This window comes from Sinocyclocheilus anshuiensis, unplaced genomic scaffold (genome assembly GCF_001515605.1).
Source record: "Sinocyclocheilus anshuiensis isolate Anshui unplaced genomic scaffold, SAMN03320099.WGS_v1.1 scaffold527, whole genome shotgun sequence".
Classification (NCBI taxonomy): Eukaryota; Metazoa; Chordata; class Actinopteri; order Cypriniformes; family Cyprinidae; genus Sinocyclocheilus; species Sinocyclocheilus anshuiensis.
The window spans coordinates 457,912-478,725 of record NW_015548227.1 but is presented as its reverse complement, the minus strand read 5'-3'; the positions used below and the strand labels follow the sequence as shown (position 1 = coordinate 478,725).

At 35.8% G+C, this 20,814-nt stretch overlaps 3 protein-coding genes across 4 annotated transcripts in view; 1 reads left to right on the top strand and 2 right to left on the bottom strand.

Annotated features, from left to right (window-relative positions):
* Window positions 1-391: 391 nt before the first annotated feature.
* LOC107654433 (protein FAM83A-like) lies at window positions 392-12,217 on the bottom strand. 2 transcript variants are annotated; one of them, XM_016441482.1, is made up of 10 exons: window positions 11,859-12,217; window positions 10,263-10,991; window positions 7,960-8,106; window positions 6,810-6,934; window positions 5,240-5,671; window positions 3,649-3,702; window positions 3,505-3,552; window positions 3,170-3,383; window positions 2,011-2,193; window positions 392-878 (listed from the first exon to the last, which is right to left on the bottom strand). In XM_016441482.1, the coding sequence occupies exons 2-10, from the start codon at window positions 10,728-10,730 to the stop codon at window positions 690-692; spliced, it is 1,860 nt and encodes a 619-aa protein (XP_016296968.1). In that variant the 5' UTR covers window positions 10,731-10,991; window positions 11,859-12,217; the 3' UTR covers window positions 392-689. The 2 variants fall into 2 exon arrangements, with proteins under 2 accessions (XP_016296968.1, XP_016296969.1); XM_016441483.1 differs by having other exon boundaries at window positions 10,263-10,766.
* A 1,541-nt stretch (window positions 12,218-13,758) lies between these two features.
* Window positions 13,759-18,119, bottom strand: LOC107654412 (epithelial membrane protein 3-like). The gene is made up of 5 exons (XM_016441458.1): window positions 18,026-18,119; window positions 15,942-16,030; window positions 15,318-15,420; window positions 14,481-14,621; window positions 13,759-14,324 (listed from the first exon to the last, which is right to left on the bottom strand). Exons 1-5 carry the CDS (start codon window positions 18,117-18,119, stop codon window positions 14,149-14,151), a joined length of 603 nt encoding a protein of 200 aa, XP_016296944.1. The 3' UTR covers window positions 13,759-14,148.
* Window positions 18,120-19,321: 1,202 nt separating this feature from the next.
* Window positions 19,322-20,814, top strand: part of LOC107654411 (cingulin-like) — a 15,801-nt gene continuing 14,308 nt past the window's right edge. Inside the window, exons 1-4 of the mRNA XM_016441457.1 lie at window positions 19,322-19,367; window positions 19,804-19,977; window positions 20,149-20,269; window positions 20,344-20,561. Coding sequence (XP_016296943.1) covers window positions 19,353-19,367; window positions 19,804-19,977; window positions 20,149-20,269; window positions 20,344-20,561 — 528 coding nt within the window. The 5' untranslated portion in view covers window positions 19,322-19,352. The remainder of the gene's footprint in view (window positions 19,368-19,803; window positions 19,978-20,148; window positions 20,270-20,343; window positions 20,562-20,814) is intronic.

Genomic DNA, 20,814 nt, shown 5'->3' with positions numbered 1-20,814 from the left:
CAGTAAATTTTAGTTTTATTTACAACTTTGAAAAAATATATATATTTTTTTTTACAGTGTATTGATTCATTTATTATTCCTAATCTTATTTTGAATGATTCATCAGTGCATATTATTTCAAAGAAGAAAAAAAAAATCTAAATTAATAACGTGTTCCGCCTCTGAAACAATTGTCCTTTTCGACCAATGGATGGACAAAATTTCATATTGACTTTAAACACATCATATTTGAATAGAGAAAGAGCCAGCCTCTAAAATTCTTTGTGGTATTCGATTTTATAAATGTAGTTCAAATGAAGGTATGTCTTAAACAGCTGGCATTTAAATGCAGTGACAGTCCATCACATCTTTCAATAACACATTTAAATCAGGCATATATTAATCAGCCTCTAAAATTCTTTGTGGTATTCGATTTTATAAATGTAGTTCAAATGAAGGTATGTCTTAAACAGCTGGCATTTAAATGCAGTGACAGTCCATCACATCTTCCAATAACACATTTAAATCAGGCATATATTAAGTCTTATTTTTCAAGTGTAACATCATTGCTGATGAATATTTATTTTCTGTAAGCAGGAAAATCCCCTTTTACCTGCAGCCCTGTTTATTACAGTAACATTTACATATTTAAATATGTGGGAATTATTGTAACACTGGTGATGTCATTGCCTGGGCTTTCCTGCATAACATCAGTGCTCCTCCTCACTTCTATGACTTCTGAAAGGAGCCCTCCATGTCTCCCTCTGCAGGCCAAACTTGGGAGTTCTGAAACTCGGTGCAAACACACTGGGCATGCTCCTCAGCAGTCCCGATTTAATCTCATCGTTTCGCTTTTTCATAAGTGCCAGAGCTGGAGTCAAGGGCAGGTTATCACAGTTCTGAAAGACAATAGCAGTGGGTCATTTCTCAGGGTTCTAAAGGAACATCTGGCTCACTTAATGACTTTGAGTGTGGGAAAATAAAATAAAATAAAAAATGTAAACATTTTGAATGAAATTAAATTTGATTTATATTACATTTAAATTAAATTCTAGGATGATGAACTTCTGATGAAAGCATTAACAGTGTAATTAATGGTATTGCCTTAATAATGTACATGACCAATTCTACAATAGCAAGAGTTTTTGAGAAACGATCACAGTAATGTAATGTTTAATTTAAAATGTATGTGTTGTTTTTATACACTACCATTCAAAAAGTTGGGGCTGGTAATTTTTTTGTTTTTAAGTTTTTAAAAAGAAGTCTCTTTGGCTCAACATTTATTTGAACAAAAATACAGTAAAAACAGCAATATTGTATTACAATTTAAAATAACTGTTTGCTAATTGAATATATTTTAAAATGTAATTTATTCCTGAGATGCAAAGCTGAATTTTCAGCATCATTCCTCCAGTCTTCAGTGTCACATGATCCTTCAGAAATCATTCTAATATACTGATTTGCTGCTCAAGAAACATTTCTTATTATTATAAATCTTGAAAACAATTGTGCTGCTTATTTTATTTTATTTTTTGAAATTGTGATACATTTAAATACATTTATTTCAATGTAACAGTGTAGTATTTAATGTAATTTTGTAATCAACTTTGTAATGTAATCAAATTATTTCACCCTCATTGAATACAAGTATTAATTTCTTTAAAAAGAAAAAGAACAAAAAAAAAAATCTTACTGACCCTAAACTTTAGTGTACTTTTGAGACAGTGTGATGTTGTATATTTTAAATCTAGAAAACTGTTCTTCTAGGCTTCTGTTGTACATGTATTTACTGTAAACATGTTTTCTGTTTACTGAGGAATAAGTTATAACTGACAACATGCCACAGATGTGGTTCATGGAAATCAATTCAAAATAACCACATTCCATTAATAATGGTCTGAAATATGCCCGAAATATCAGTGGTAACATGGCTGTTTTTATGACTCTTTTAGGGCTAATTGTATGTTTATCTTTCTTCCCAAAAGCTGCCACATAAAATGCATATGAATGAGAAATCTTGATCTCACTTACGGTGGTTCGAGCGTTTGATGGCGTGTCTGAACGCTGTAAATTGAGGTCCAGTGTGGATTTGCTGACGCCCGGCGCCTGGTTGTCTGTCCTCTGCTGTCCTGAGGAACTCGCACGTGCATTGACCCGTTTAAGAATGTCGCTCAAAGTGCTGAAAGTCTTGCTCCGTGACAGTTCTGACGGCTTCTGTGAGAGAAAACAACACACACACACACACACACATATATATATATATATATACCAAAGAATTACCAAAGAATTAAATAATGACTTTTATAATAGTAGTTTTTAATATTTTACACAAAGTTAACATTTAGTGTTAGACTGTGATGTCTGCTCTGCATTATACATACTTACTTACATATACAAAATAATATAATATTTAGTCAAATTCTGCTGCTTATCACTACCATTTAAGGTCATTTTTATATGTTGTTTCTAATTTTATTGGTGGTGTTTAAAATATTAATTGTTGTTTAAAATTGTCATGAATAATTACTTGGATGAATAATGACTTTTATGATAATTTAATATATTTTTACATTTTGGTTACGTAAAGCTAACATAGTATTAGACAGTAATGTCGGCAGTGCATGTTTTTGTGGCAATATACAAAATAATATCACAAAATATTTATATAATATTTAGCTGTTTATCTCTACACAGTGAGGTCAGTTATATAAATTATGGTTGTTTCTAGTTTTATTGGTAATTTAATGCAAATTTTTCTGTTCAAATGCTGCTTAAAGTTGCAATTATTTAATTGAGAATTTTTTCTGTGTGTGTGCATATATATATATATATATATATATAAACTTTTTAAAAGTTTGAGGTCTGTAACATTTTATTAAATGTATTTGAAACATCAGTAGGTTGAATTATGAATGTGCCAAAATGTAAACACTTATAAACAGTATTTTTTGGTAACTCTGTTGCAATCATTTTAACACGTGCTTAGCACATGAACTGAGGCTTTATTGCTTTAGTATCAATTGAATTAATCAATATTGAATTTATTTAGATTCAATTGCATAATAATATCATAACATATTATTTAATTGACATGCATATATAGGCAATTTTATGAGAGCTCAGAATGTGGTTGATGCAATCAAATTTAGAGCTGAACATTTGTTATATGTTAATGTATAGCAGCATATACCTTAAAATGAGCTTGTGTGGTTCCTTCAGGGTTCTTTGTATCTCCTAAAGCTCTGTCCCTCCTCTGGTAAGGCTCTCGTCTCACAGCGGGTCCCAGCTCTTCCTCTGATGCCATGTCCATTCGGTGGGCGTGAGATGTGTACAGCGGAAACCTCTCCTCACTTTCAGCATTCAGTAGAGGATACGTGATTCTGTCAGAAATCTGCAGAGGAGGCCTTTGGATGAAAGAGATTAGCACAACTTTTGTTAACATCTATCCAAATATTTGCCTACCTGTTGGTCTTTCACTCCACTGGTCTTTCTGAATGTCTGTTTTGGAGCGGTTGTAATATTTACCTGCTCACCACCTCATTGCAGTGCATTTCTCCTGGAGAGTAATGTCGCCTAGAACAGAAAAAGACCAAGTATGTTAAGCGCAAACAAGTCTAACAATGCATCTGTACATGAGATTATATGAAAAGCCTTTTGAGAAATACTGACCTTGGTCTTTGATATTCCGGATGCCTTAGATCAGACAGAAACATTGAACTAAACCTGAAACGTGAAGAGATAAGACTGAGTAAAAAAAAAAAAGTTTGTACAGAAAATGCCTTTGGAGCGAATATTTGACCTAATTCTGAAATACAACAGGAAGCAGCTTCAGGATTGTGGTCTTTGACGTTATCACAGCTTGCAGAATATTAATAATTTTATATTTACATTTTTTGTTACACAAAGCTAATATATAGTTACCAGTTATTTTTAGTTGTTTAGTAGTAGTTGTTGTTGTTTTCTCATATTTTTGTGAGCACTCTTCCTTTAAGTAATCGTGAAACCGTCACCAGAGTTGCCAAATCCGCGTATTATACGCGACTTTGGGCTTCTTTTTTTGTAAAGTTGCGTGAAAAAATCCCGGGTCACGGGTTGCAGTTTTTTGAGTTTATTTAAAAAAATATGGTTGCTTGTTAGGAAAACCTGACAAGCAACTTAGTTTCTTTTCATTTATGTTCACTGTATCCTCCAATGCATTGATTGACACTCAGTGTTGCCAATTTGGGGATTTTGTCGTCAAATTTAGCTACTTTCTCATTGTAGCTGCGACTTTTTTTTATTTTTTGTGACAAGGAGCTATTTTAGCTATATTTAAATAAAACTAGCGATTTTTGGGAAAAAAATATGGTTGCTTGTTAGGAAAACCTGACAAGCAACTTCGTTTCTTTTAATTTATGTTCACTGTTCTCCAATGCATTGATTGACACTCTGTCTGCTCACAGTTAATAGCCAATCAGTGCAAAAATATAAGTGCCGTAGCGTAATTTGTCATATATTCCGCCCCCTCCGCACGCGCCTTCTTTTTGAAGGTGATTTTTCTTCAACGAGGGATTGAAGAAAAATCACGTTCAAAAAGAAGGCTGTAATCCAAGCGATGATTAATTTGTCAAATATTCAGCCCCCTCCGCACGCCTTCTTTTTTTTCTTCAATGAGGGATTGAAGAAAAATCACCTTCAAAAAGAAGGCGCGTGACGTTGTAATCCAAGCGATGATAGTAGTAGACGTAGAGGAGTGGGATGACTTTTTTCCTTTATAAGGTAGCCTAATTTTTACAATGTTTTTGTAATGTATTAATGATCACGGGCTGTAAAAAAAATATATAAATAAACAAGTAGGCCTATACTAATATTAAGAGTAGATTTTGTTCGAATAGCCAATATTTTAGTAGGCTAAAAATATGTGGCTATGTTACAGCTCCCCTTTGAAGCTCTTGTGTTTTTCTCCTTTTCCATCTGTCCAATCCTATTCTGCTCACAGGTGACTGGAGATGAATTTTGTTCCTGCTTTGTTGCAGTTTGCTGATTTTTGTAAAATAACTTGTTTTTGCTTTTCAGATAAAAGGGTAGTTTCAGTTTAATATGTTGCGGGCTCATTTATTGGTAATAAATAATTGATAATAAATAATATTGATGATAATAAATTATCAAAAAATATTGGGCTTGTTTTGGGCTTGTTTTTGAAGCTGCGGTTGCTTTATTTGTCTCGCGAAAGTTGGCAAAAGTGACCGTCACATAAAGTCCAAGGTGTGCAGTTACTTACTTAACTTCTTCTTGATACCCAGGCAGAAGTCTGCTGTTAAAGTCATTGTAGGGAGGCTCCCATCTTCCCGGACGCCGTTCCAGGAGCTGTCGATGATGAAACGGCACCTCAGCAGCATCAGGTGGAGTTAGAGGGCTGTCCGGGAATCTCTGGATGACCCCCATCGCCTCCCAGTCCAGGGGGTTGTCGGTAGGTGGAGGTGGAGGACTGGAGACGAACTCTTTGAGTTCAACTTTGTTGATATTAATGTTCAGTGGCTGTAGTTTGTTAAATGTTTTGGGCTCGGTAGCTGGTTTTCCAGTTTTCCACGCGTCTGGGATTGGGAGCGAGGCAGCATAGAGGATCCGAAACTCTTGATCGAAAGATTCAACGGCCCGGCCGCTCAAAACAGTGACGAGCTGACGGTGCAGGTGAGCGTCGGTCCAGCTAAAACTGACCAAGACAAAGACAACAAATCAAGAGATTATAAAGGATTTAGAAGATGGACAACTCCCACAAAACAACTAAGTATCATCATAAAACTCGTGCGGAATTCAAAACTCATTCTTCTACATATTTCAAACATGGCGTTTCATAATGCACATGTCTCTTAACAGACAACGACTTGCTTTGAATGTGACGTTTTTGGACTTTTATATTTTCAGAATCATTCCAATCTCGTTGTCGGTCTCAAAGCAAAAAAAAACAAAAAAACTATATTTATGATAGTTTTATAGTGCTACTTTGTTCGTTTGGTGCTTGACAGTGTGAATCCATTGTGTTTGTGTGGAATCACATGGATTTCAAACAAAATGATGGAAAGTAAACGATTTTAGGCGAATAAGTCATTATTTATTTACACTACCATTAAAAATTTTGGGGCCCATAAGATTTTTTTTTAAAGAAATGAATATTTGTGCATTTGGATGCATTTGATTAGCAGTAAATACATTTAGGCTATAATGTTACAGAAGATTTCCATTTAAAATCAATGCTGTTCTTCTGAACTTTCTTTTTTTTACGTTTTTAACACTGATAATAATAGGAAATGTAGAATGATTTCTGAAGGATCATGTGACAGTGAAGACTAGAGTGAAAATTCAGCTTTGACATCACAGGAATAAACTGCATTTTAAAATATATTCAAATAGAAAACGTTAAATTAAAATTGGCTAACACTTTATTTTGATAGTCCACTTTAGGCATTCTACTACCTATAAAGAACTTTGCAGCAACATGTCAACTAGCAGTCATTAGTCATTACTGTTTTACTGTATTTTTGATCAAATAAAGGCAGCCTCTGTGAACCTGAGACTTCTTTCAAAATATATATATATATTGTTTAAAAGTAGTGTACCTTAACACCTGTGAAAGAGACAAACGAATTGTTCCCACAAATTGTTAATTTCTCTAATTGTCTGTATAATGTAGGGGTGGTGTGGCTTATAGTATTTAAAGGTATGAGCTGGCAAGCCAAAAGTTGGTTCAAATCCCAGAATGTTCCCACCTTTGTTCCCTTGAGCAAGTCTTCAACTGCAGTTAATGCGTTTCTTGTCTGATTAATGGGCTCTTTTATGAAACCGTTCTTTACCTGTAGCTCCCAAACATCACCGTCTCCAGATCCACCAACACAAAGTTGTCCTTCAGTTCTCCGACGACTATCTTAGTGTCACGCGTCAGGTACGTTTTACCTCCAAGAACGCGCACCATAATATTCTGGAATATGTGGAAGAGATTCACGTGAACAACATTGCAAAATCAAATGTTTCAGAACCTTTTCTCTTCGGTGCACAGATCAACTGATTGTTCGGTTGATTTCCAATGCATTCCAAACTTTTAATTAAAGGTCAGTTCCTGTTAAGTTTCAGAGATGTGGAGAGATTTAAACCCAAACATTCCCCAACCGCACGGCAACCATCTGCACCAGATGAATGTGGCTGAACCTGTTGATCACTGCTTTGTGAGTTCTTCTCATTCATACTTACAGAGACAGAAAGAGAAATATACTCTGTGATGAAGAGTAACATTTGCTAACAGATGCAGAGTTATCCACTAAGGTGTGTCTGAGTCTTTTGTTCAGAGGAACAGCCTAAAGTTCAGTCTGTTAAGGTGTGCATGGAGGTTTTGTGGTCTAAAAGTTGCATAACTGGCTTGAAATATTATCATGAAAACCAGGACAAAATCATGTAGGACACCGAGTCATTAATCGCTATATTATATGTTATTTTAGTATTGATAAACTATTCGTTTTTATGAATATATTTGCTTTTTTTCTATTTTAATTTGAGTTAATGTTGTGTTTTAGTCATTTTTTTTAATCATCTAAATATTTCTATGTTTTATACATTTTTATTTCAGTTTTAGTTTTAGTTAGTACATCAAGTTAAACGAAATAAAAATGTAAAAATAAAGGTTATAGAAGAACTTCTAACATCCATGGAACATTTCTATTCTACAAAATGTTCTGTATAGTGAAAAAATGTTCTTTAGATTTTTAAAATGTTCTTCACACTAAAAAATGGAACTGTCTTTTAAGAACTGTTCCTTAAAAGGTGCTTTGGGGAACCAAAAAAGGTTATTCTAGAACCTTTATTTTTATGTCGTGGCAATTAGCTGAAATAAGTTTAATTTTCATAGATTTTATTTAATTTCAGTTAAAGTTTTTGTTTCAAATTACAATTTTTTTAATAGTTAATTTTTTTTTTTTTTTTAATTAGTTTTAGCTTACTATATCCACTCACCGGATGTTGAAGCTGGTGTGAAAAGCAGTTCTTTTCCACTGATCTTTTGTTGAGGATGATGTACACAGGAACTCCCCGTGATGCAGCATTTTGGAGGTCATCAATCACAGCGTTGTCCGACAATTTATCCGTTACCACGGCGATCAGCTGCCCAACACAAATGCAAAAAACTATGCTTACTGGAAATGTTCTAGCAGACTTCCTGCAGATGAATCGTCAAAGTGGTGGTTGTGGAAAATTACTGTAAAAAATCTGTAGCAACACTTTAGGTTTTATGGATTGAACTTAAATTGACAGTAAAAAAATTTATATTTCATTAACTAATTTAATGTTAATATACCAACCTACTGAAGTACTAAAATCTGTTTCACCACCATAAAAACACTGCACGACGAATCAAAGCTCAAGTAGCTTTTCCTCAAGCTAAAACAAATACTAATACAGTATATAGAAATATATAGATAGCATATAGATATATTGTATATAAAAGTTGCACACAAATATAAAACACCATCCTGGTTACACATGACACATAAATAAAGCAATAAACATTAATTTAACAACATAAGACATAACATAAAACACCAAATGTACACAACCAATTAGAAAACTAAGAAACAATTATTTCAATGAAAAAACATCAAATGTGAAGTGTAAGACAGGGAATGTCAATTTATGGTTTTTCGCTGTAAATTATAAGATGGCTTGTTTTTTTTCCCACTTACAAAAATAAAATTTACCATTACAGTTTTTCACCCTTTCATTAACCAATTACTGTACTGTAATGTTACTGTAGCAGTACAGTCTTTTACCATTAAAATTATGATCATTATTTACAGTGTAATGGCCCATATTCACACCAAAAATGATAACCATGAAGATAACTACAATACCAACTATGTGAATTGTTTATTATTGTCGCCTGCTACGTTAAATGCTCCAACTCTAGCTCAGAGGTAGACTCTGATTGGCTGTCAATGTTTTCAAGGTTTATCAGCTGGAAAAAAAATATTGTTTGTTTTGAAAGTGATTCCAAGGATATCGTTCCTCAGTGCCGCTATCATTATAGTTGTGGTGTGGAATCTGCTATTCTTTTATATGTAGAACAATTTTGAAAACTATATCTTTAATTGTTATAGTTATCGTTGTGAATGGCCCTTAAAGGTGGGGTAAGCGATTTTTCAAAAACGCTTTAGAAAACTGATTCGGGCCGACTAGCAAAACAAACTTGTAGCCAATCAGCAGTAAGGGGCGTGTCTACTCATGATGTGGAGGAGAGAGAGTTCAGTGCACAGGATGGACATTAGCAAGCCGAGCGACAGAAAGATAGAGACGGTGGATAAAAAAACAAAAGAGGAAAACGTCTGCGGAACCGCTTAACAGATATGAGTTTTATAGTATTTGATATATGTTTTATAAAGCGTTTTCATAAGAGGAATGTATTGAAGTGGTTGTTTAACAAGTTTGAAATGTTTTAATGTTCTTTAACAGTTTTTATATTCAGCATACTGTAAATAAAGCAGTTAAATGAGCACATAGTATTACTTCAATTAATTCTGTGTTAACAAACAGTACGTACTTCTGTGGTTCTTTGTGTGATTTCATAATAAAAGAATCTAAATTGTTAACAGACTATTATCTTTTATATTAAAACTTAATAACAACGCACAGTTGTGTAAGACATGAACCAAAACATCACATTAATATGTTATCAGTACTTTTACAGATATTTTGTGTACTATCGATTTTAAGAGTGTATGGTTTTATCGTGCATGCAGATTATATTTTAAAGGTGTTAAGCTAAATCAATGAGAGACTGGTTTATTCTTTCTACAGGCTTATACTTTAGACATGTAGAACATATCCGCGATTATGTGTAGGCTACTCAATATTGGTTAGTCGTGACTCGTATCTGACATGGAGAATCCTTTGAAATTTGTGTCAATACATCATGAATAGAATGCAGCAGCAGTTTTCTGTCGGGGATTTGTCGTGTCGCGCCGCATCCAGTGTACACCATAGACATGTATATATATCTATGGTGTAGACAGCATCACTGATTATAATGAGTTCTATAGTATTTTGTCGCACCGCGTCCGGTGTATACACAGTGTAACATTGGTTTTGATTTGTTTGGGTTGCGTACGTATGTGTGGGGCGGAGCTATCAAAATAGGGGCGAGACCCTTTTGGGTAGGGGCGTGTTTGTTTTTGGTGATTTCAATGTCAACATTGGCTACCAGAAATCGCTTACCCCACCTTTAAGCTCAACCTCTTTTTTTAGCTTCAAGGATCTGGTTTTACCTTAGTGGCTCCTTGTAGGTGTCTCCTGAGGACTTCCCGAATAGAGGGCACCTGTTCTGCAGGAGGGTTGGTGTAGACGTGAATCTGTCCCATGTCCATCCAGATGGTCCTTTCCGGCCATCCCAGTTCCAAGCATGGAGCTGGAGTGTCGGACTCAGTGGGAAAATAATGTCCAGAGAAATCCTCCCCATCAGAACCAACGTCCACCTCGCCATTTCCATCTTCCTGGATTGCATCACTTTGATGATAGTCCTCGGCCCAGCTGGAAATCTGGTTCACCTCACCGGGGGACAGGAACGATCTGATTTGTTCTTCGTGGAGTTTGGAGAAGAAAGCCTCAGCACCGGAGCTCACCAGGCTTTCCACACAATAGCGCTCTTCCTCGCAGTGCAAGAAGCCCGGACTGGACTCTGTCAATGGAGCGAAGACGATGTTCTCGTTGAGGCTCTGCTCGTGAGAGTTTGACATGATTGGAGTCCGACGATGGTTGGAGATATCCTTCTTCTACAAGGAAAATGACCGAGGAAAATTACATGTTGATATGTAAACAATAACCGGCATCTGGAGGTTGGTGAATTATTCAATAGTTGAGGTTCTTCTTCATGTGTTGAAGATATTGAACTCTTTTTAAACACCAAGAATCAACAAAAAAGGAGAATACTCCATGGTAGAAACATTTCCCTAGTCCCTTGAAGATTTGGAGAACTTTGAAATGTCCTGGAATACAGACTTGAGGGGAAACAACAACAATTAGAGTTTTTCATTTGATTTGGTCAACACACTTGTGAAAAAAGAGGTGTGCTTAATTGTATTGAATGTGCACTTGTAGTGTACCTCAAAACTCAACTGTACTTGCGGGCAATATAATATTAATAAAATAAAAGGCCATTTAAGTGTGCTTGAAGAGATTTCAGGAAGTTTGGTGTGTTATTCAATATTACTTTTAAAGTTAATATATTGTGCAACATCATCATTACAAATGTGTAATTAAATGCATGACATACAAGCTTTAATAGAAATTATATTTAAGTATATTTCAGTTTACCACAAATTATTGTCAGTACATTCTGCAGTACACGTTAACCATATTTCAAAAGACAACAAGTAATCATTTAAATATGCATTAAGTGGGTCAAAAGCATTCTAAAGTTCAGCCAATTAATGCAACTGGCTGAACGTTAAAGTGCTTTTGACCCACTTAAGACTTCTTTATATGTAATTTCATGATTACTTCTGTTGTCTTTAACTTTTCAAGAATATACTTCAGTGTGAATTACTTAAGTGTGAACTGAGTGTAATGTTTTCGGACGCTTGACTGCATTTATTAATTATCTGCAATTAAATGAAGATGTATAATAGTTTAAATTTATATAAAAACATTTAAAATATTATACATCTTCATTTAAATGCAAATAACATGCAATTAAGTGTCCGAGAACTTTACACTCACTTCGCACTTAAGTGACAATTGCTTTTTTTAAAAGTGTGCTTAAGTGTTCTTCTTTTTACTTATTTGATGTCAAAATCTATTTTAATCTATCTGTTTTATGGTAATAATTCACAAGAAGAGATTATGTACTAAAAGTTTTGACTTACCCGTCTGTGGCCGTCTGTCTCACTCACACACCCTCAGTCCATTGACTCTTTCCGTCAAGTTCTGACATATCGCTGCTATCTCCTCCCATTCTAAATGGCCTCTCTCTGTCTGGTGTTAAATTACTCCCCGTCACCAGCCAATGTGAGCAACTAGTCATCACTGCAATCTGCCCATTTTTAGCTTTCGCCCAAATCCGCTTCTTGAGTCAGAAAAACATCAGCAAACCATCCCTAAAACGTGTTCTGGTCTCCCTCGGCCCACTTCCTCTCGCATTATAAGGCTGATATTAGATCTCTGACCTTATTGTGTCTTTAGTAAACACGTCTCTGTCACGGCCTCGCTATCGTGACTGGTTCGACCAGCCGAGCCAGTCTTCTCCGGGAAGCAGAGATTGAGACCATCCTTCCCTCCCAGCTATAGTCAAAAGGGGGCAAGGCTGGAACTCAACACCTGCCTAGTGGTCTCTTTTCATGTCAAACACCTCGATCTGCGTGGACATGAGATTGTCCTTAGACACGTGCAGAGGAGCTACCTGTGTGTATGAGTGTTTTAATCCACTGAAGAAAGTATGCTGAGCTCACCTTTGGGTTCTGCATGTACAAGTAACTGGAATTCCATGCAACTCATTAATGCACACATTCCTCTTTAATCACCCTGTCTATCTGTCATGCTGATGTTTATTTTGTACCTGGACAGAATCAACAGTGCTTTTAAAAGCAGAGAATGCATGGTACAATGGGATGTTGTCATGCTAATAAGTCAACCAAACCGTCGATGATACAAATTTATTAGAGCAGTTTGAATTGAATATTTAAAGTATTTAAATTAGCTGTTCAGATTGTTAGTAAGTAACAACTGTTTTTACTGATTTAATCTCATTACTATGTAAACCACTTAAAGAGCACCATGACTCACTCGATACCAGACCAGTTCCTAGTGGACACTTGTTGATCCTATTTGAGCTGCAGCATTTTTGTGGTACGATTGTTCTTTTCTGTTTATTCATAGTTGCACTGAAATATTTTTCTTAGAGAAGTTTACTCTAACCTAAAACATCATAACTACTGTTGTCATCATTAAAATATTTTATTTATAGAGTTTGCATACATAAAATCATAATAATACAAAGACACGTGCACATATTCAATATTGAGGAAAAAGGACGGGTTTAAAGTTTCCAGTTTTGGGAGTTTTTTTACACTCCAGTTTTTTTTTTTTTTAAAGCATAAAGTAACAGTTCACCCAAAAATGAAAATTAGCTGAAAATTTGTTTTCTTCATGTGAACAGATTTGGAGAAATGTAGCACTGCATCACTTGCTCAGCAGTGGATCCTCTGCAGTGAATGGGTGCCGTCAGAATGAGAGTCCAAACAGCTGATAAAAACATCACAATAATCCACAAGTAATCCACACCACTCCAGTCCATCAGGTAACATCTTGTAACCATATTTAGGGCATTTTAATTTTAAACTATTTTGAATACTGTACCTATACTGTTGTCTGAGGTCCACTTATGACGTTTGCATGGTTTTTACATTCAAAAACATTACTTCTGGACAAAATATCCATCCATAATCCATAATAACACTCCTTCCAGTGAAATAGTCCATCCCCTGTTGTCCTCTCATGTCAAAATCAGCCCAAATATTTGTTTAGAGCTGTTTTGGCTTGTAAACGATGCTTGATCTGTGCAACTTTATGGATAGAGGACTCGTATTTTAGCCATAAGCAACAGTTTAAAGTTAAAAACGTCTTGATGGATTTGTTTCACAACTTTTTGCTTCACAAGACATTAACTGATGGACTGGAGTGGTGTGGATCACTTGTGGATTATTGTGATGTTTTTATCAGCTGTTTGGACTCTCATTCTGACGGCACCCATTCACTGCAGAGGATCCATTGGTCAGCAAGTGATGCAATGCTACATTTCTCCAAATCTGTTCAGATGAACTCAGGTATGCCTTGGATATCCTGTGGGTGAGTAAATTTTCAGCAAATTTTCTTTTTTCTTTTAACAAGCATTTTGCATCAAAATCCCACTTGATTGTCAGCATCAAACTTAGAACAGCAGTTTCCCCACTATGGGAAAATACAGCAAGTTTTGTTGCAACTCCACTAAAGCAGCAAAGCAGGTGTTGGGAGTTGGTTCCTACAAAACTGTTATGATAATAATAAATAACAATAAGCCATATCATAAACTGGCTTGCCTAAAAACAGCCATAAGCATATATGGTATAATCTCACAGCAGACTAAACTACTAAAGTACATGTGTGGTGTCAAGCAGAAAATCAGGCCCGTTTGCGCAGATGCACATAAAGTGCTCCACTGACGAGTAAAAGGGGCACGCACACCCACGCTAGAATGTAACAGTAGCCGAAACGACCAATTTCCAGTGCACGAGCATCTTGAAGAATCTCCCTCCTTTGAAAGGTGTAGATAAGAACAGCCACAAACGCTGCGAAACCTGTGAGTGTGAACGGAGCGAATGGGATGAGAATAAAAAGTGACCACAAGGGGGCAGCACATATGGTGTTGGATAGGGAGTGAGATTATGCTATGAACTTTCTGCCTACCTACATACCCAAATAAATAAATAAATACAAGATTATAGTTTATATACCTGCAAATAGTTGACACAGGCCAGTGAAGTAGAAAAGTCCTCCTTTGGACATGGTGAAGAGCTGTCCGAGGAACACCATGAAGGAGATGGAAGAGAGCACCACAGACAAGATCATGAGGGCCTGGACCGACTGCAGCCATTCTGAGAGAGAAAATCACACACAAATACAAAGAGTTACTTACTTTCAACAAATGGTTATAGTCTGCATCATATTTGCCTGAAAGAAATCCAATCCTTGTTTTGTACTAATTTCGGGTGCAGATTCCAAAAAATAGTGCCTGTTTTGCTAAACACGTTACACTTTCTCACAAAATATGATGCATTTCATAGCATTTTTGCATTTACAACCATTTGTAAGGTGAAGTCGTCTTGTATTGTCACTTAATCAGCAGAAAAACTGCCATAAAGACATGATTCCTGTCTTCATCCGAGCCAGATTACAACTATTTGTTCAATTCTAATAAGATTTTCACATGTATGAATGATTCTGAAGAATTTATTTTATGCCTAATCCTGATTTCAGCTTTTTCCACTTCTTTGCAGATTGTAATTTTGAATTCTTCTTTTTGTGATTAAATTTTGAATTCTTCTTTTTGTTAATCTGGCAAATGCATTAAAGCTGATACATATAAATAATTTGAAAAAAAAAAAAAATGTATTGATATTTTTTAAATCAGCATCATCAAATTAGGTAATATTAGGCCTTTTTTGCAAATCAGCAAAAAATGAGCAGTTTTATGAACACCCACCAGTTCTCATGGATTGTCATAATTAAATCCAGTGATTATAATAATCCATAGATTATTTAAAATCTGTTTATGAGTGTAAGTTACCCACCGCTCTCGCTGACAGAAGCACATAACCAGGTTTCTGTGGTGTTTTCATAGATGCACTTATACCAGAGATCTGTGTTCTCTATGCCTCCCCAAGACCACCAGGACTAGAAAAAAAAGTATTAATAATAAGTTGTAATAATAATAATAAGTTGAATCATATAAAAATAAAACTGAATAAGAAGACATAAAAAATTAAAAAACATAAGAAGCTTCACAGGTCAGTACAAAAACAACAATAAAACACAATAATAAAAGTGTATAATTAAAGAAAAGTGTATAATAAAACATGAAAAATATATAAATGAAAAAATAAATTACAAACAAATATGCTAACTTAGAAGTATGTAATGAAGATGCTTTTTAAAATGTGAACTCTCAAATTTCAGTTTGTAAAAATTCTGTTTCACCTGATCTCCAATTATTTACACTACAGTATACATTAAAACATATTTACTGTAGTAAATATTTAGAATTTAGCCTACAATTTTGAACATATTTTGTTAGACAAACATGCATGACCTCTGAACTCCATGCATTTGCTCATGGGGCAGATGTTTCTTTATTGTAATAGCTATAGGCAAGATACATTTTACAGCAGTGATTGTGCAAGTGAATTACGACTAACCTTCTCAATGGTGGCAATGAAAAGCATGGCCAGGGTGACCAAATGCAGAACAGTCACAAACATCAAGAGGAACGCCATTTTGGTGGATCCTGCATGCAGAATAAAAGGTTCTGGTTGAGAACTTTCATCTCACAAAGAAAAACGAAGGAATCATTTGGGATTTAATCAGTGTGTCTGAAAAGCCTCTGATGTGTCCGGCGTTAAGGATCTCTGTGTAAACAGCAGCAGTTTGTGTCTGATCTCCAGATTTGAATGAAACTAAACGAACACAATGACACAGATCTCCTGTTTCTATCTCATGTGAATATACATCCTATTCACACAATACCGTTCAAAAGTTTGAGACTGGTCATTTTATTTTTTTTATGTTATGTTAAGTCTTTAATGCTCACCAAGGCTGCATTTATTTGATCGAAACATACAGTAAAAACCGTAAATCCATTTCAAATAACTGTTTTCTATGTGAATATATGTTAAAATGTCATTTATTCCTGTAATGCAAATCTGAATTTTCAGCATCATTACTCCAGTCTTCAGTGTCAAATGATCCTTCAGAAATCATTCTAATATGTTGATTTACTGCTCAAGAAACATTTATTATTATTATCAGTGTTGAAAACAGTTGTGCTGCTTCATATTCCTGTTCCATAAACTGCGATATGTTTTGTTTTTCAGGATTCTCTGAATAGAAAAAACAGCATTAATTTGAAATGAAAATCTTCTGTAACATTATAAGTGTCTTTACTGTCACCTTTGATCAATTTAATGCATCCTTGCTGAATAAAACTGTTAATTCCTTTAAAAAAATCTTACTGACCCCAAAACTTTTGAACGCTACTGTATATGATTCCAAATGTACAGAGGCTCTCCAGAAATATTCATGTTTACTTCATCAAAATGATGCCTTTTGCTGACAGCATCTTTTCCAGGAAAATATGTTGGACTTACGTGTGAACTTTGATTCAAGCGCTGTTCACTGGCATCATACCTATAAATGAGTTTTTACCTCACTGCTAGATGATTTTCCATCATCACATTTCCAAGACGCAAAACATGGCTATACCACAAACCTTCCATTACTTTTCTGTCCATAAGATGAATGGAGACTTCTGGTTGAAATCAACAAAACATCCATTCATAAATAAGGACTGTGTGATGGATCTGGATCGGGAAGGAAGATTGGGAATGACACAAGCAGATCCCGAGATTCCACACCCTCTCGGTCACGACAGTGCAGTGAAAATAACTCACAGGGCATGCGAGAATCTCTTTCCAAACCAAAGACCAAGAGGCCCTTTGTGGTGGCCGTAAGATTACGTATTTAGTCAACATTCCCCAACTCTGGTTTTCATTAAATCGGCCCCCACCTCTCCATGTTTACATGCAGGAGCTGCTCGTTATGTGTTTCCTGGCACACATTCAGACACTTATTTCGCCTTAGTCGCTCTGTGTGCCATTCAAGACTTTACCAAGATGCTCTTTACTCTGTAAACACAGTTGAGCTGTACTCACTGCTCATAAAAGTACATAGGTCTTACAGCAATGTCTCAGACAGGACAGCAGAACGGACATGAGGTTAATGATCACATGAGGTTAATTAAGAAATTTTGGACAGTTTTGTGAGAATGATTACATAATCTTATAGTCTGTTTGGTTGCATCTTATTTCTACTTCTATCTACGGTTTCTAAGGATTTTCATTATGTATATATGACTAAACAAACAGACAAATATCTCGGAGAACATAAATAGTTTGACTCTTAATAATAATAAAGGTTCTTCAGTGGTTCTTAGGTTCAGCACTTTTTGCATATGGACATTTTTTAGTTGTTGTTTTTTTATTCTTGATGTGACTCTGTAGGTTCTGTAGCATATCGTTATAGTCTCACTCTCATACATTAATAAAGTAAAAATGAAGACCGTCTGGGTTCTTCATGCACCAGTACATCCATAGCTTTCTGAAGAACTTTTAGGCACTTTAAAGATTCTTCTATGGCTGTAAAACTGTAAACTTGTCTAAAATGATTATTTATATTATTAGGAGTGGAAATACTTTGTTGTTGAAGAAGTCAAAATGCTGCTTACCTTGTGTACTCGTACCAACAGATCTTCTGAAAACTTTGGTCTGAAGTTCTGTGTTGCTCTCCTTGTCTTCAGCTGGTCTCTTCTCCACACACATTCACTCTCTCCACAGACTCCCACGTTTGGGGGAAAACGGTCCAGGAAAGAATGCAGGCTCGGTTAGAGGAGGAGTTTCCTTCACAGCTCCAGAAAAACTCTGGGTTAGTTTCTACAAACTAAAAATGGGCTTGAGTTTGTGTCCGCCCAAACCCAGAGAGAGTCTGTTACATAATTACACAACAGTCCATGCATTGATGTTCTGATATGGTAGATTCAGCAATAAATAAAATGTATATTAATTATATATTTTTAAAATGTATATTTTAAATAAATTATATATAATTAAATTATAATTAATTATATATATATATATGTATATATATATAAGCCTAAACATAAGATAAGATGCTATGTTTACTGTTATTTAACTGTTATTCTCTCTTCAAGGATTTTTTCAGTTTTATGATTATATTCATATCTGCTCATGGTTAGTCAGGTGCTGTAGTTTAGGCAATTAGAAAACTCCTACATGGCGCAATCTGGACAATCATTTCCGGTGGGAGGAAACACAGACCACCCAGAGAAACATCAGTTTACACCCATAAATCCCCAGTGAAGTGATTTAATCTTCCGTTCCAAAAATGAATCTTTCCGCTTACCAAAATAAACTTTTTATCTAGTTCTGTTCATTCGAATGCTTAGTTTCAATGTGTGAATTTGATGTATGAGGAAGGGGATCGAAAGAAGCTAGTTTAATTCAGTATTTTACATGTATGTGCTCTTATCTGGGTCATTGCATGAAAAGGGTGTCCCTCGTGAATATTAAATAATGCTTTATCAAGTTTGATGGAATGTTTAAAACCTTTAAGAAATGTACTTAAAATCACTTTTTCAAAGTGCAAAAGGCGCCCGTTTCGTGTAATGAACCTTAACAGGCTACTTGTTATGGAACCGCGTTTCCTATTACGGGGTTTGTGGGGTTCTTTTGCAGGACGTCCCCCACACACACACACACACACACACACAGCCTTGTACGCTGATGAACGTGAATTTCAAGCAAATGCTGAAAAATACTGAAGGTGATACATTATAACATCCGTTTCTAGGCGACGGTGAAAGTTAAGGAGTTCCGTTAGAACGCGACAGTGACATGAAAGAAAAACGGTTCGATTGAAGTCGCCGCAGCAAAGTTTGGATAATCGGCAACGTGTGTGCGTTTCGCGGAATTTTCACTTTCAAAGCAATAACTAACAACAATAAGTAATTAAATGGTTCTGAATAACGTGAAGAGATGTGCACAGCACAGGTAAGAGTGTTTGTTAAAGAACTTTACGTGGCAAATCGTTTAATTTACTGTTCTTTATAGGTAATAAACACATCACGATCCGAGTGGTAAACATCCATCTCAAGTTATAGGCATATACCTCGTACTATTCTCTGCGTTATTCGCTTTATTCATTTTGCTGAAAAGCAAAAGTAACAGAAAGTTGGAATGTTTTCATGCTGGAAAACCGCTAAGTCGTTTCAAGGGAAAAAAGGGATGTGCGCATGTGCGCCACCGATCTGCAACAACAGCTGTCAAAAGATGTTTAAACAACATGAGCAGATCACGTGTTTAGTGTAAACAACATCTAAAAGACACCAAACCTTAAGATAGATAGATATCTAGCTAACTAGATAGAGAGATAGATAGATCTATATACATCTGTATGTTGATCTCCTTATCTGTTTGGGATGGACAGATGTTGCAGGACATGGATCAGCGGCTGCAGGAGGAAGGGCTGGACTCCTCGGCCTCCAGCAATGAGCGTCTGTCTCTGCTGTGGCAGCTTTACAGGAGCAGTGAAAGTACCGTGAGATCCCTCAACCAGCAGATACAAGATCTGCAGAAGGAACGTGTTGCTGAGATTGAAAAGGTGAGTACGGCCAAAGAAAAAAAACCCTGGAGACTCATCGTTTGGTCCCCTGCATTTTGTTTCAGATCCATATGAGTGCCTTTTTGACTGTGGAACACAATAGATGTTTTATTTTTTAGAAAAAAAGGGAACTCGCAGTCTTGTTATTTTACGTTGTCTGTATGTTGTCAGGTTCAGCAATATGTTAATCAAATTAAGAGTCTCACAAAGACCCGAGACTCTGTGGCTTTACATCTCGAGCAAGAAAACAAAACGCTCCATGCTTCTCTGGATGACATCCACCGACAACAAGGTGCGTTTCTGTCTGTTCTGTCCTCTATCAGACTAGCTCTTCGCCACTCATGATATTTGAATTGATGCATACAGAGGCACAGAGGAGTGAGATCTCGGAGATGTTACTTCAGGAAGGTCTGGCTGATATTATTCCCATCAGCCTGAGTGAACAGGTGGCGTACCTCCTCGCAGACAGAGCCTCCCTGCTGGAGAAAATACAAAGCCAGGAGAATGTGGATGGGAAGACCGCACAGGACCCTGATGTCCATAAGGAGGAAACGTCGAAGGATTGTAGAGAGAATGTGGTCAAAGTAAGAGAATCAGTTCTCAGGTTTTGACTTACTATATGTCAAGTCAAATGTATTTACACAGCCATTTTCACAATACACATTGTTTCAAAGCAGCTTCACAGACAATCACATTCATATCTTAATATGTTAATGCCTTACAGTCACATTTAGCAGATTAGAGCAGAATGATAATATATTTTGCAACAATATAATCAATCAAGCAGCCGATATATATATATATATATATATATATATATATACACAGTATATATAT

Excerpts from the sequence above, each read along its gene's own strand:
- LOC107654433 (XM_016441482.1), bottom strand. The coding sequence starts at position 10,730 with ATGTCAAACTCTCACGAGCAGAGCCTCAACGAGAACATCGTCTTCGCT. Across the intron at positions 3,384-3,504 it reads TGCAATGAGGTGGTGAGCAG|GCCTCCTCTGCAGATTTCTG; the intron begins GTAAATATTACA and ends TTTCATCCAAAG. Across the intron at positions 879-2,010 it reads CATCAAACGCTCGAACCACC|AACTGTGATAACCTGCCCTT; the intron begins GTAAGTGAGATC and ends ATTGTCTTTCAG.
- LOC107654412 (XM_016441458.1), bottom strand. The coding sequence starts at position 18,119 with ATGTGTGTGGAGAAGAGACCAGCTGAAGACAAGGAGAGCAACACAGAA. Across the intron at positions 14,622-15,317 it reads TGCTTCTGTCAGCGAGAGCG|AATGGCTGCAGTCGGTCCAG; the intron begins GTGGGTAACTTA and ends TTTCTCTCTCAG. Across the intron at positions 14,325-14,480 it reads CCTGTGTCAACTATTTGCAG|GTTTCGCAGCGTTTGTGGCT; the intron begins GTATATAAACTA and ends TCACACTCACAG.